General features: G+C 41.2%; 1 protein-coding gene across 2 annotated transcripts; it reads left to right on the top strand.

The window, feature by feature from the left end:
* On the top strand, positions 1 to 12710 carry PPP1R2 (protein phosphatase 1 regulatory inhibitor subunit 2). Of its 2 annotated transcripts, XM_066326405.1 has the most exons (7): positions 1 to 185; positions 4633 to 4740; positions 5155 to 5232; positions 5538 to 5638; positions 6810 to 6989; positions 9896 to 9946; positions 11250 to 12710. In XM_066326405.1, the coding sequence occupies exons 1-6, from the start codon at positions 40 to 42 to the stop codon at positions 9898 to 9900; spliced, it is 618 nt and encodes a 205-aa protein (XP_066182502.1). In that variant the 5' UTR covers positions 1 to 39; the 3' UTR covers positions 9901 to 9946; positions 11250 to 12710. The 2 variants fall into 2 exon arrangements, with proteins under 2 accessions (XP_066182502.1, XP_066182501.1); XM_066326404.1 differs by lacking the exons at positions 9896 to 9946; positions 11250 to 12710 and adding an exon at positions 8213 to 8399.
* Positions 12711 to 16254: the final 3544 nt, after the last annotated feature.

A 16254-nucleotide genomic window follows, 5' to 3' on the forward strand; every position in this document is an offset into this window, starting at 1 on the left:
CGGCCGGGGCGGCGGCGGAACCGGGCGGGCGGCGCGGCCATGGAGGCGCCCTCGGCACCGGACGCCTCGGCGTCGGGGCGAGGGCCCATCAAGGGCATCCTGAAGAAAAGCGGCAGCAAGGCGTCGTCGGGAGCGGCCGTGGGGGCGCGACAGGCCAGCCAGGCCTGCGAGGAGGACGAGCACGGGTGAGGCCCCGGTGGCGGCGGGTCCCCGCAGGGCCTCCCTCCGGCCGTGCCGCTCCTTCCAGGGGCCCGCGGAGCGGGATCAGCCGGGCGGCGTCTCCGGCCGGGGCTGCCGGGGGTCCCGTGCCCGGGGGATGCTGCGCGGGCCGGGCGGGGTGAGGGGGCCCGGGGCTCGGCTCCGCTCGGCGGCCGCACCGGGCAGCGGGAGCTCCGCTGGGAGCGGGGACGTGCCGCCCGGCGGAGCCCCAAGGGAGCTGTCGCCGTGCCCCCTGCCGAGGAGCGGCTGTCACCTGCTGAGTGCGGCGGCTCGCAAAGGGCTTTACCCGCGCTACGGGCATAGTTCACAGTTTGGGAAGTGCGCTTGATTTATTCTCAGCTTCTCATAGGCAGCTTCTTGTAATCAGAAGCGTGTCCCTGGAGATGGGACCACTCCTGGGCTGAAACATCATCAAGATGTATCTTCGGTTGGGCAGGATCCATCCGTAAAATAGCTCACTTCAGGATACGCACAGCCGTGTTGTTTGTGATTTGAATGACGTGAAAATCTTGGTTTAATTGTAACACGCCGAGTAAGTCTAGATATGCCAGAAGTGGTCTTTAGCTGGTCAGTACCTGTCCTTGATGGGTAAGAATCCTGCACTTTTCCTGATGCTCCCAGCATGTGCTGCCTGCCGTCGTTCTGATTCTCCATCAAGTTATGATGAGCAAGGTTTGACCTGAACTCAGTGTTTACAGGTCTGCTTTGGACAGTTTTCTTTTTTTGGCACCTTATTCAGTATTGCCAGGAGAGAAATAATGATAAAATAAAATGGTCATGCTGGTGGGTTTATTGTTATTAATCTGGTAATACTTCTTTCATCTTTGCCTAGTTAAGTCATAAATATAGTCTAAAGTCAGCAAGGTAAGAAAGAAGAGTTTTTGGGTTGCAGTGTTGTTTGTGTTAGCTGCTCCTGTTTTCCAGAGAAAAATTTCAACTGAGATGCTGTTTTTGAAACAGGTGAGTGTAAGTAGCAGTATGTTACACAAATGTGATTTTTTTCTTTTCTTTAGTTTTAATATTATGTAGCTTGATATACTTACTACCACACCAGACATAAATTACAACTGGCTGTTGATAGCCTGTGTTTAATTTTCTGCAGTTTCTTTTGTACCATCTTGAAAAATTAATAGGAATTGGAGTATGAGTTGTGGAGCGTATGCTATATTGGTTATTGCACACAGTAATTTCTTGGGAAGCAGTTTGTGGGCTAGAGTCTGGCTTTTATTTCCTGTTTGCCAACATGACCCAATAAAGGCAGTTAGATTAATTCTGAAATTGCCATGCAGATTGAAAGATATTGGCTAAATCTGGCAGGCTGCATTAGAAAATTTCCTGGAAAGATCAGTACAGGTTATATAAAGCTTGTTTCTGTTCAGGTATTATTTTTGGTTGGCAATGAATCAATATATCAGTGTTACTTCTGATTTCAGGAAAACAAAACCAAAAATTTTGTTTTTAGAAAAATGGTAAGTAGTACAGTTGTGATTTTCCTTTGAAGTTAAAGATTAGTTAATAAGTTCAGATGTCTTGTTTTCTTGGTTCTTCTGCTTATCTCTAATATTGAAATTCAGGTCTGAAGGTCTTTAAAAATATGTGTAGATGAAAGAGGGCGTTGTATCAGTTGTCATCTTCTAAAGCACAATGTTCAGTAGAGCTCTCATGTGCTTGCATCATTACTGACCTTGTGCTGCTGTTAGGGATGGTAATATTGTTTGGAAAACTCCCTTAATGAAAATATGGTGCAGGAAGGAAGCTTGAGAAATTGGGACACCACTGGAACTGTATCCTAAGAGCTGAGATTGTGGTTTGATGGCAGATGTGCGCTTGGCATACCTGCTGGGGCACAGTATTTTTTGCCTTCAGACCGCTGTAAGAGCCTGTGAGCGAGTGGATGTGATATTTTACAAAGGAATTGTGGAAGTGTGTGTGTGCACACGCAGCTGTGTTGGAAGAGGTGAGTCTGCTGCGGCAGGAGCAAGTGAGGTGTGAGAGGTGTTCCTTGGCTGTTCCTGCTGCTGAAACTTCTTGCCTGTCCACACCGCCTGGTGTGGTGTCAAATGAAGTTATTGTGTACTTTTAAAGATGTGAGAACATGCAAATTAGCACTTACAAGATTTTTCAGGTCTCATTTTCCTAAGGAAGATTAGATTTCCTATTTCTGTATCTGAAGGGGTGTCAGGATGCATTTCCCTGTGATGCTCCTAAGCCCTGTCATTAGCGTTGTGCTGTGCAGACGTGCCTAAGCATGCAAAACTGGGGACAAGCAGGGGAGGTGTGGGTTTGCAGAGCACTTAGTCACTCTCCTGTGGGGGCTTTTTACAAGCAGAGGTGAAATGACATGTTTGTCTCTTTGCCACTAATGACTTTTTTCTCCCCCTAGGTGAACTTTAAGTAGTACTTTGGGAGGTGTTCCACAGCCAAGGCTTTTAGTGTTGAAATCTGAGTTTAAAAAAATAAGTGTGAAAAACGAAGCCACTAAAAACCCGTTCAGTCTTTTATTTATGACTCATTGACTTGCTCACTTGTGGGCTGTCTGATTTCCAGCACAGTGCCTGCCAAAGGCTTTGTTCCAAGATTGCCAGTATTATTACTAGGTGGAGTTGTGAGCCTGGGCTATAAACCTTGATGTGCTCTGGGCAAGGGAACACAAGGCTTGTGATGGGAATCTCTCCCATCTGTTGTATTTCCTTGTCAGCTGAGCTCTGTGTCTTTACAGGGGCTGTGCACCCTGTGTACCACTGGCTCAGTACTCTGCCTGGTAAAACTCCTCGCTGTGCAACACAGTGAGCATCTTGTGTTGATCACGGATGAACTTTAGGCTGTGTTAAACTGGGTAAACTGGGGATTTTTCGACTCCTAACCAGACAGTTTTGAATGAGTGGTGTACCTAGACCGGAGCTCTTGCTTTGTCATCACAAAGCTCATGACTGCCCGCCCTGCCAGAGCCACGATCTGCCTCACGTGTTGTCCGCTTATGCTGCAGTCCTTGTGTTTGCACAGAATGATTAAATGGACCTGGAGCCTCGAACATGAGACCTTGGCACTGGGTACTGTGTGCTGAGGGGATTAAGATCTTTCAATTTGTATTAATTTCTGGAGTGTAAGCCTGTGGCATGTAGGATTCAACATCAACCCCCACATCTATTTTTTTCTCCTTAGTTTTTTTCCCCCACGTTGTATTATGCAGTGATCCTGTAAATGTAGAATCTTGTTTGTGCTTGAATTTTTGCTTTATTAAGTTTGTTTTACAGGTATTTTTCTGCTCAAGAGCCCTTATGTTATTGAGATTGAATGTATCTTTCAGATCTGTTATTGGAGTGGTCTGTATTTAAACAAGAGCAGTTAAGTGGAAGTCTTCCAGCCATCTGCCTCCTCCCACCCCCCAAAAACCCAAACAACCACCACCCCACACCAAACACACCCCCATAAAAACCACAAAGTCTTATAATGTTTGTTTCCTTAACTAATAATTTACAACAGGAATGTATTAATTTGTGGAAATTTTGTATTATTCTAAAATTCAATTTATTGGCTTAATCTAAGGGAAAGACCACCTTATATGAAATTTGCAATAACGTTTTTAGAGAAAACGTGGAACATGGTGGTTTGTGTTGATTAAACATTCTTCTGTGGCTTTTAGATCCATGGAGAGCTGGCTCTTTCTCTGGCCACAAGGCAATTGCTTTTCTTGTGGCTTATATATTTTGTCAGTGAGCAGTCAGTGTGGGTGAGCTTTAGTTTCTTCAAATATACATAAAATGGTACCTTTTCTGGTTGACTAAGAAAATTCTAGATAATGTGGCATCACTGGTGCCTGTCTGTATAAAATGTGAAACTCCCTCAGTGTAATTATAGCAGTGAATCACTTGGCTTATGATTCCAATTTATAATGACAAAAGCAGTATTAATAACCAGCTTGTTCTGTGCTACTTATTTCACTGCAGGAGGGGATTTGTTGGTTGCTAATGTTTATGTAACAGTTTTGCTAATAATCATTTCAGTTCCCTCAGTAGAGGTGAAGTGAAAGATATTGGGTTGTATTGAAGTCTTGTGGGGTGTAATAAAGGGAAGAATTGTCTTTTTACAGGTTAATGGAAAATCAAACCGTTCACAAGATAGTCATTGAACAAGACCAGGAGTCTCTGAATTATATGAATATGTTTATAGATCATTAAGTTTGATTAGCTATTGTGACTTGTTAGGGAAATTAAGTTGCACTGATAATTTTTATGACTTAAATATGTATAGAGCAGTATTTAATAGTCATACTTTGAACATGTCTGTGTGTCATAACAAAACTTTTTGTGCCTAGTATGTAGTGGAGATCAGATGATGTTTTAAAAATTCCTTCTCAAGTAAAGCAGAACTAATTGTTTTAGAATATAAGAAAATTTTCTTTTCTTATTTCAGTAAAAAATCCCAGAAGTGGGATGAAATGAACATCATAGCTACATACCACCCTCCAGGCAAAGATTATGGCTTGATGAAAATCGATGAGCCAAGTACTCCTTACCACAGGTATGCTTGCTGAAGTGTTGGCCTGTGTGCTGCCAGGTGGAATTGTGGGTTTAGAGCAAAATTTACTTTGTGGGTGATGTAGTATTACTGTTCAGGCCTGCTGGGTGTATGCAACATACTCAGATCTAGAAAGCTTCTAAATAAGAAGAACAATCTGAAAGGACAAAGTTTAGAAGGTTTGTTGTAGCATACTTTGGGCTTTGAATGGAATAAAAAAGTCTGACTTCTACTGATTTTATTTTTTTTAGTACTAGAATATATTGTTGTCATATCAATACTTGAAGCTGATTTGGAAAGCTTTTGAAGCATTAAAGGAGTCTTTTAATTGAGTGTTGTAAGGTTTTACTGTTTTCTTGAGCAAATGACAAACTCGAGCAAGTTACTAAAAAGGCTGCTTTTTGTTTGCCCTCCAAGCATGGTAGGAGAAGATGATGAGGATGCCGTGAGTGATTCAGAATATGAGCCCTTAAGAGCAGATGTGCTGAGTAAAAAGTAAGTATTGTAATAAAAAAACCTGACTAAATGTGAAGATAATCTGCTCTTTCCTGGGGTAGATTTTCTTTATGAAAAGCTGTTGCTGGTTTCTCTAGAAGCTGCGTTTTTACTATTGTCAAATTAAGTGGTTTTCAGTGTTTGATAGTGCTACTGGTAATTTAAACCTCTTGCAGGTTGTTACCACATATAAATATGGCAAAAATAATGAACAAAGCTGTTTGTATGAGTGTTCTGATATGTCATGTATTTTAAATAGTGAAAAGCTTGCTGTTTCAGCATTTTGTATTGCATGATTTATGTAGACTGGCAGCTGCAGCTGAAGGCAGAGGACCCAAGATTATAGCAAGGCAAGAAGAAAGCAGTGAGGAGGAGGAGGATGAAGAATTAACACCTGAAGAACGGGGTGGGCATAAGCTGTTTTCTTTCTTTTGTTTAGACTCTTTTCTTACAAGTAGTTTCAGGTTTTCAGTAAGAAATTTTTGAAGAAGAAGTTCTATCAGAAAAATGTTGTGATTTGAAAATAGAGATAAATAATGTTTGAACAAGTATGCTGCTTGTTTCTAATCAGGAATGTTTGGTTTGGGGTCTACATATAAACAGGAAGTTGCTGTTGCTGGCTGCCTCCCTGCATACAAGCTTAAGGTGCAGGAATTCCTGCTGAGACACCTCTAGTAAGAAGTTCTGGTTTGGGGTTGAAGGAATAGTTTTTAATCTGAACATATTTCAGATAGACTTAATTCAATGAGTACCACTACAAATAAAATGCTGCTCATTGCTTGCAAAGAGATGGTATTTCTACTATTCTCAAAGCAACTGGTTACAACTGGTAGATGGATACAATAGGAAGTCTACAGTTATTCCAAAGCAAATACCATCTTTAACAGAGATGTTGTTTCATGTTAACTTAGACTAGAACGTTTTGAGGGAACAGTCAAACAACAATACTTCTAAGGTTTCAGGCTTGTATTATCTAACTGCTGCTTCTCAAATTTCCTGGCCTTAACTTTGAGCATGAAACATTGCTATACTAAAGGAAGGAAACAAAGTGTTGGAGCTGGCAGTAAGCAAAATTTACTTTAATTATAACGCATTACTGCTGCACATGCTTATGTTTAATATATGGAGCAGAGTTGGCTTCAGGCCATGGGGAAAGTGGAAAATATTTTCTTCTACATGTGGTAAATATATCTTTCATAACTGACCTTTGGTGGCTAGCCAGGAGTCAAGCCACACATCTGCAAAAGTTCATCTTCTATCCCAGCAGTATGTCCCAATTTGTCCTTGAGTTTACTTAGAAACAAGGCTTGTGAAACTTTGGAGTTTTGTGTACTTTTACCAGATGCTTCTCATGGTTCAGACTTGCTCTTAGTTGCAAACAGGTTCTTACAGAAGCGCTTCTGAGATTCCAGTACATCAATTACTATCCTTTTTTGTAAGTCAGACTCATTTTAGAAGAACACTCCACTGCTTGAAGATGATAATTTTTATTCAGTGAGTTCCTCTTTGAAGAAGATACATTGATTATTTTTTTTTTTTAAGGGAAGGGGCAACTATTTCCATTTATTTGTCCACAGAGAAAAAGAAGCAGTTTGAAATGAAGAGAAAAATGCACTACAATGAAGGAAGAAACATCAAACTGGCAAGGCAGCTCATTGCAAAAGAATTACATGGTGAAGAAGAGGAAGATGAAGAGGATGAAGAGATGCGTGATGCTGCAGATGTAGAAACGATGAGTACAGAAGTTACTGAACATGGTGAGCTACTGATTAATTAAAAAGCACCTGTAAGTACTGGTGGTCCTTTGAGCTGTTGGGAAATGAATATACTCAAGTGTGAGAATGACTACAAGGAGTACAGTATGTATGTAACACTCAATGAGTAATGTTGCACTCTGTCTTGACAGGTAGATTTGTCGCATGGAACAAAAACTATCAGTGTTGACAAACAGCACGTAGGCCTTTGTTTGTTGTGGCATAACAGAAAAACAAACATCTCTGCTTCTTACCATTTCCCCAGGCTGGCTGACTTTGGGTAGTGAAGTTGCCAGCACCCTGTTTAAAGGAAGAGCTGTCTTGTACTGAATACTTTAATGGCCACGTGGGAGAGCCTGGCTTTTTGTTGTGGGTCATTTCCCGTTCTGCTTCCAATCTATCCTGTAGCCTGCAATGGGAAATTATCACCAATGTTTCCTCCCTTTTGAGAGGATTGTATTTATCTTCCTGAGGAAGAACACTGTAATGTAAAACTGCTGTTAGGCCTTCAATACTGACTTGTCCTTGAGCAGAAATGTTCATTGCTACAGTATGGGATAAGAGGCTCAACTTTGCTTTTTGTGCAGCTACTGGAAGACAGTCTGGGATGTTTAAGTGGGAGCTGTTTTGCTGGAACCTGTTTCAGGGCTCTCTTTGTAGGAAACTTCTAAAACTATAGAGGCTGACATCTTCTCTTTCATCTTTAAACTTCTCTCTGGGTGAAAAGTCTTAGACTTTTGTGGTGGTATTCTAGTGAATAATTACAGTTCACTCCCCACCTCTTTATGTAACAGCACTTTAAATAAATTTTTGACATTAAAAACCTACACATCTGTTGCTCATGAGACTGGTGGCAGTGAAGTCTGTAAGCCTCGTTCATCTGTGGTTGGCAAAGCTATGAGATATTAGCACGGTCTGCAGACTTGGGAAGATGCTGCATGGGTTTAACTTGGTTCACATCTGCTTTTCACAACCATGTGAACTAGGAACTCTTCTAAAATTCATTTAAATGGCACGCAATAAAAAGGTGATTTGCAAAGTTGCGTGTTTCAAGTTCTGTGGATTGCACCTTTTCAGCCTGTTATTTACTACAGGAGGACTAATTCCTTCACAATTGCTCTGAAAGGGTCATTTGGTACGTGTCTGAGACCCATTACTGGACTGAGTTTATCCAGTAAGTTAACACAGGCCTTATAATGGCTATTTACTAGAACTTCACTCTCCAGGGGAAAGGAGGGCTGCAGTAGCCAACCGTATGAGCCTTCTGCATGGCCTGAAGCTGCCATCTCTCTGCACTCTGCTGTAAAACAGAGGCAACTCCGCTCCCCAGCTGCATTCGCCAGTGGAAAGAAGGCAGACCTTTGCAGCATTTTTCCATCTCTATTGTTGAAGTCCATTCCACCTTCCTCATAACCAGCTTCAGAGCCACAACTGGTAATTATCAATTTTAGACTGCTCATGGCTAATAGAATCCATAAATGTAACTGTCTGCCAGTGTAGCAAACCATTAACTAACTGGTTCACCTCCACACCGTAGCATATAGAAATAATTTCCATTAACCTGATGTAGTTCTCAGTTCTTCACTTTTCTATCATTCTGCTTAAACCTTCATGTTTTGTTATCTCCTAATCTCTATATCAGCTATCACAGCCTTTAATCCCTGTCCTTGATCAGTTCTTCTGAGGTTAAGTACTGGTCTCACTTTTGTGGCAGCTGGTGAATTGAATGTCCTCAGACGGATTATGAGACGGGATTGGGCAAAGGATGACAGGATATGAACAAAAATGTTAATAAACCAGTCTTCTGCCACTGCCCACATTTTAAAAAATTCCTGTATTGAGATGAGAACTGTTCAGCGCATAGCTGTGGTAATGTCTAAGTTTTACTGAAATAACTTTTTCGAGATTACGTTATTTATTGCTTTCTCATCTGTATTCTGAGGGCACAGAAGAATCTCCTTATTTGTAAGTGTTAATTAGAGCTACAGAAGATTTCTCAGATGACTTTAACACTTGCTACTTGGGGTTTTTGGTCATTGTGCTTTTGGTCATGCTGTGCTTTTGGTTACATTAAGCACTTGAGTATTTAAAAATTAGGCTGTTTCCTCTGTGGAAGGAAATCAAAATCCTATTAATATTCATGTTCCTGAGAACACCGTATTGGAAGGATTATTCACCTGGATAACTTTCAAAGAGCTCTTTGACATGAAATTGTATTTTAAAGTGCTTTTGTCTAGAGCAGAAAAATAAAGGTTTCCTTACTCTTGTACCGGGTGATAGAGGAGTTCATTTTTGCAATGGCTTGTTTTGGCTTCACTGTTAAACTGACTAACAGCCCTGATGCTTGCTTTTAATTTCAAAGGAAATGTCCTGAGTATTTGCATATTGTATTGGAGCTACATTTTTATAAATTCTTCCACCTGACTTCTTGGGAAGTTGCGGAGATTATGAGCTGATGTGGCTGCCACTCAGTCATTATTATGCCAGTCAGTCTATGTGAGTGCGAGCTGCCATGCAACGTCCTTTTATTCCAGTGGAATAACATGACTTCTGTAGTACTGACGATGGTTGCAGGTAAAGATGTGACATAAGAGGCACTTTTTAGTGGTCTGTTGTGACTCTGGGGTTCCACTGGCTCCTCAGTTGTTTTTCAGGCAATTTGAGAATCTCTTCTCACCTGGAATTTTTTCTATCCATGAAGATCCCTTAAAGATTCTGTGCTTCTCTTATCCGATGTTTCATTCTACCCTCTAATTCTGTCTGGTTTGTATTTGAGTAAAACTAACAGTACATTTCTAATCCCTACACTCTCCTTTCAAAGAAGGGGCTAAAGACTTAGGGCAGGCTTAAGCAGGCTCCTGTCAGATACCACCAGGTCCACTAATACAAGTTGCACTTCTTGGTTACAGACTGAGATTTCTTGCTGATTGAATTGAAGATGGCCAGTCCAGTCAGTGATGGTGAGAACTCTTTGTATATTTTTGCTCCTGTCTTCATATTGTGGCTACCAAGTGTTTTAAAAGGATGGATCATTCCTTTCTTGCCTCAAGTAGCCATGCCTTATCCCACGCATATGGATTCCAGCAGCCAAGCTCTTTTGTAGAAAAGAAAGTAAAAGTTGTAATAGACTGCATATGGCAGGGGAGTTGGAGCTGGATGTCCTATAAGGTTCCTTCCAACCCAAACCATTCTATGACTACGTTTGCTTGCTTCAGCATTTCACCTCCTCTGGCTACTTGCTATTTATGAATCCATAAATAACATAAATTGACTTTGCCAGCCGCAGTGACCTTTGTTTCTCTCCATAAAAACCATCCCTTAAGAAATTCTCTTTGTAATCACTGAAGGAAATATTCCTGATGTAGGTAAATTTAAGCGTGATTATTTTAGTGCAGACCTGTCTTCTGCTACACAAAAGTATCAGCCAGAGGGTGTTGTCTACAGCAGTTCAATTGACAAGCAGTAAGGCTATTGTTCTCTTTCTCTGGTTCATTTAGCCGCATTGCTCTGCTAACCCTGCTCAGATGGCACCCAGCAGCTGAGCTGTTACTGACTGGGTGTGGCCTTTGGTAGATACAGAATATGTTGTGTTTCCTTAACCAGGGTTAGCATCACCCTAAAGATAAATTAAGTGAGAAGGCTGGAAGCACACAGCAATCAGTTCTGCTGGTTAGCTGTGGTGTTTGCTTGTTAAACTGTATGTTACCAAATCTAACTCATGCCCAAGCCTAACTGGCCTTTTAAAAAGATTACTGTTAGTTTGATGAGGTATTCTTTGATCAGCACTGAGGAGAATTTTCCTCTGATTTATTGCAGTGCTTTTGCTCAAAAGCATGAGTTAACAACTTCCTGAAAACACAACTGACTGTGCTCCTTTGTGTATAAATCTGGGGGTTTTTTATTTCAAGTGTCTCATCTGGAACTGAAATTTGACCTGGGAAGCACTATGTTTGCTGGTGTTTCAGGAACCTCATGTTTTAGTTCTAAACACCTGAGTTAAATCCTCCCAGGTCTAGAGTGGGGTGAGCACTCAGTGCTTGGTGTGCTGAACAGTGGTGTTGGCCATCTCTTTAGAGCATGAGGCTCAAATAACTGTTTTAGAAGTTTCTGCACTCCAACTAAAAGCTTATACATTGCTCAGATGGGTTGGCAAACATGATCTTTGGAGAAGCAAAGATAATTTCAGGAGGATATTTGTGTGTGTTGTGAAAATATTGAATGGGTGTGAAGAATTACCTATTTTTTGTAATCTTTCTTATGCAGCACATGTTACTCGTGACCAGCTGGAAAGTAGAGCACACAGCATAGAAGAAATCTGTCCAGAACTGTAACTGCTTGTCAAAGACACAAATATAAACATCGCTTCATGAATTTTGCAATTAAGGCTCTTAAATGTTAAGAAGCATATCAGTTACAATGTTGTATTGCCAAGAATGTTAATTTTAGACTTGTCTATTAGGCAGAAAACACTGTCTAATTGATTTATTCTTGTGCCTAGTATTTCATGGCGAATACTGCTTCATAATTTCTTCAACCAGAATGGCATTCCCTGTATGTATAGAGCTGATTATCTTGCGTGATGTACTGTTACTCTTGCTTTGAAACACTCACTATTTTTGGGTTTTCACTATTTATTTGAGAGTGTTCTAGATGTGGTGTCTCATACAGAAAGTTTTGGGATTCAAGAGCCAAACGGTACAGCGTGTATCAGATTGACATGTAAGTTATTTATCAGATGTGTTAAGCAGTTTAAAAAGGGATTATTCAAGTCCTACAACTTTTTTTTTTTTTTTTTTTTTGTAAAGTGTTGACCTATTAATATAGATTTCAGTACGTTTTTACCTGCACTTTCCCAGTCTTTAGAACAAGAGCTGTGTTATTTCTTAGGAGATGTGTTTGGAATGGGTTGTTAGTTTCTGACTAAAGCAGTACTAACATCTGGTGGAGGGTGTGTGTTTTTAGACTGGAAACAGCTAACTTGAACTTTGCATTTAATTGTTGTAACCCCTTCCATCAGGACTGGTTGTTTTGTGGAGCTCTCTCTGGCTTATTGTGAGAACATGCAAGTTTCCTTCAGCTTTTCTCTTAAAATCACATCCACTGTTACTCTTCTGGCTCTTGTTTCAAATGTTTGGTTCTTTCCAGTTGCATGAACAGTGTTTGTGCTGTTAGCATCTGAGGAAAAACACCCAGCCACGAGGAAATATACATCAGGACTGAAGATGTGCTGAGCTTAGGCTCTGGCTGTTCTTTATAAAAGATAACTGCTGTGGATCTACTCATTTGAGGTTGGCAACTTCCATACTGAAAACCACTGGTTTAAATCTTCCTGTGTCCATTGCAACTTACAAGAACTGCTTTTGTAAAATGAAGGCTTTTTGGAAGCTAGAAGGGAAACTGCCTAATTCAAATACTTGTTTACAGTGTGGTTGTATAGCCGTAAAGAGGGATTCTACACCTCCAAATTGCTGTAAAAACTTCCCACTGGGTGGAATTTGACTGGTGAATGTTCCAGTGTTCAGAGTAGTTCCTGGGTTCTATTACACAAACGAAGTACACACTTCAGCTTTAGCTTGGTTATGAAATACAGTGTATATCTTAATTTTGATCTGAATTTGATATGTTGCAGAAATCCATATAATTATATGGATCTATTTTAAAATGTCTTTTTCTCCACTGTATATGTGAAGTTTGAATAAAGGAATGAAAGTTATTTTACAGTTACCTGCATTCTCAAGTGTGAGCTTTCCTGGAGTCCCAGAGAAATTGAGAGTGAATAAGGCAATAAGATGCTGTCCTTTGAAAGATTGTTACAGGAATGATTCATTAGGCTGGATGCATTGCCAAAGATACCTGTGAGTTGTGGTAACTGGGTTTTGTAGTGTGCCTTTCCCGACTATCTCCTCTCCTTAGTAGGTAACAGAGTAGTCAGTTTTGGGTTGGTCAATCTTCTATGGTCCTTAATCAAGATTAATGTGGTCTTTTCACAGGAAAGAGTTCAAGTCTTGATTCTGGCCAGTGTGGTGATGCTAATTTTTCAACATGCAGAATGCTGTTTCTTTTTGTATCAAATGTGGTCACTTGCACAGAGTAAACAGGAGCAAAGGGTATATATTTAGATACTTCTTGCTCATTGAGTCACTTACTGTAGCTTTCAATTTGGCTCCCAAGAATAGGATGTAAAAGCTTTGGGTTTGTACCCTTTATATACCAGCTTGCAGTGTTCAGAGTGTTGGCCTGTGTGCACTGAGCTGTTTTTCAGATGGAGCAGCTGCTGGCCTGGCCTGCCCCAGCTGGGCACTGGAATCCTGCCGAGAGCACAGCAGGGCTCAGCAAGGCTGTGTCCCTGTCAGACTGAGCATGGATGTGGTGAGCAGTGTGTGCAGGTAACACCAGTGTGTCCTGTGAGGCTGTGCAACATAACACTTGTACTTTGTGCTAAGTACCCATGGGTACTTTGTACCTGCAATTAAGGTCGAATCCAGCAGAAGCAGCTCTTACCTGAGCTCATGTCCTCCCCTCTTCAACCCCCCCACTTTCTTGTGTCCAAGGCCATTAGGTGCTTAGCAGGGCTTCTTTGTACCTTTCAAGGTCTAGAAAGCATTTTGTTTAACAAACGAACTTTGCTAACTCCCAATAAAGACCTTTCCTGTAATGCCTTCCAAAATCCTAAATAAAATGAGTGTAGCTTTGAGGGAGGTACACAAATGCATGAAGATGGTTTTGAATGAACTGCATAATGTATAGTAAGTTCCTTCATCTCTCAGGTGATTTTGAGCTGCTTGGGTGATCTCCCTTTTTCTGTGTCACCAAGCACCTAAATTCCAAATTTGATGCTATTTTGAAACTTGATTTATTTGGGGTTTTTTTTAAAGGCTTTGTTCTCTGCATTCTCCTCAGTGCTTGCAAAAATTCTCTTCACAATGCTTCTTTGTCTTCCTCAGCAGAAGTGCAGCCCTATGGCGCTGACACTGCTGCTTATTCACAGGCTGGTTTACTTGGTTTTCTCTGCTTACACCTTCATGCATTTTAAAAGCTAAATTGGGCAAGTTTTACTTTGCAGTAGCTCCAGAAACTCCATATAGCTTTTGTAAAAAGGGGATGTCTGATTTCCCTCTGCTTGAGAAATATCAGTTAAGAGTTCCCCGCTGAATGGGGACAAAAGAAGAAATGCCTTTTCTCTTTTTACATTAGACGGGGACTTAGCTTGCATGTACATCTTAATCTTCAGGTGCATGTGGTAAAGACTCGTGTACAATAGAGTGGTGTAAAGAGGAAACAAACACAGCCCTTTTTTATGTGGACAGTGAGCTCCACAGCACCATAGTTGTGAATCTTCTTGCACAGGTTTAAATCCTCAAGCTGATCCTGTTTAGAGAAAGCATTTTCAATATGCTTCCAATAGGAAGATCACTTGCAAATAAGAGCCTTAACTCATGTGTATGGATTTCTTTTTATGTCCTTAGTTTCTTTCCCACCAACTTGTACACAATTCATGGAAACTGCAAATACTTTTTCCACTGCTCACTCTCTCATGTGAAACTTGTACATCTTACCAGAACTCTTTGTTTCTGTAACATGCTTTTTTTGTGGTATTATGATGCCACCTCACAAATGTAATTATTCTGTTTGAAACCAGTGTTAAGTGTCACAACATAAATAAAACTATTGTTTCCATTACTGCCTTATGGCACTAATACTAATCTAATGTTTGGCTTCTTGGAGCTCTTTAGAAGAAACTGACAGCTAAAATTTGCAGGCGTGTTCGTAGATAAATTCTTTAACCAATATTGTAAGTTCCTCATGATTCTCATTTATTATAACTTTGCGGTAAATTGGTTTGCTCACACAGTCAGATTTGCTGGCTTGTCTAGACCTGAGGGTAGATCTGGTAACCTGTCATGAACTTAAAATAGCAGTACCACAGAAAAGGTTGCATTTTTCAGGGTTTTGTTCTTCGTGTGTTGTAGGATTTAAGCACAACTGGTCTCTCTGTTCATGGTCAACACCGAGTCATCACTCACTAGCATGGACCAATGGAAAATGACTAACATGAGCTACTCCTTAGGAAGTAAAACTCTTCCTCAAAACAGAGCTGGGCTCTTTCAAGTTGCATACTTGAAAAGTGGATTTCACAACATACATGCAGCCTCAGTGATACAAATATTAACATGCTGCTTTTCCTGAGTGCGTGTGACTTGAATCCCTAGTCAAAATAGTGGTAATTTGGCTAGTTTTAGTGAAGGACAGCTCACAAAAATAAACAGTTGTTACATCTGTGTAACTTGCAGTTTGGTTCTGACATTTCACCAGTCTTAGGAAAAAACCTGACACCCTAAACCACAACACGTGACTGAACCAAACATTGTCCCTCTGCTTCTGTGGAAGGACACCTTAACTGAGGGTGGGACAGGAGGGTACAGCAGGCATTCAGCTTCTTGGAAAGAAGTTTTATGTTCCCCTCCTTCCATGCTGACTGTTTCTCCTTGTAACACTGAAAGGAAGTGGAGGAGAGACAAAGACTATGAAAAAACGAAAGAGATAAAAAAAGAGATTAAACTTAGTGTGGATGCTGGGGTGAGGGAGGGTGTGAAAGCTGTAAGGGAGTAAGTGGGCTCGCTGGAAGCAGGTACAGCAGCTCCTCAACCTCCGGGAGGAGACAAGAATGATCATCATCTACTTGTGTCAGCTTCCCAGCACGGCATCCCTGTGACTGCGGGATGGAGCCTGTGGCGTGTGACTGCTTCATCTTCGGCAAGTGTAACTTGGATAGTAACTTTTACTTCTCTGTCTCTGCTTTTGAGGAGTGGGGATGGCTGCTGCTCCTGTCTGTTAGCTTTACATCTGGGAACAATAAGCAGCACCTAACTGGTTAAAGATCTTTTTCTGTATTTTCTTAAATTATCGAATCTACAAAAGAAATCTACAATATTCTGCTGTCCTTCACTGCATTCTGGAGACTGCAACATCGTCCTCTTCACTCTGATTCATTCTACTTCAAAGTAAGATCCGGTCTAGTTCAAACAGTATTCTCAGAGAAGGGTTCGGTAAGAAGCCCAAGCACGCACACTTGATAGTCCTTGATAGGAAACGTGCGGTTTGCGTTCCTCCTTCAAAGACTCCATGGAGTCTCCCCTACGAGTTACTTCCTCCATCTGTGAGTGAATCACACGGGAGAGCACCCGGAGTCGGAGCTTTCTGCCCACTGGTGGCACTCTTCAGCAGGGACACTGCCTGCCCGCGGGAACCAGCGTGTCCCTGTGAGTCT

The sequence above is a fragment of the Sylvia atricapilla genome, chromosome 10, assembly GCF_009819655.1.
Source record: "Sylvia atricapilla isolate bSylAtr1 chromosome 10, bSylAtr1.pri, whole genome shotgun sequence".
In the NCBI taxonomy this organism is placed as follows: Eukaryota; Metazoa; Chordata; class Aves; order Passeriformes; family Sylviidae; genus Sylvia; species Sylvia atricapilla.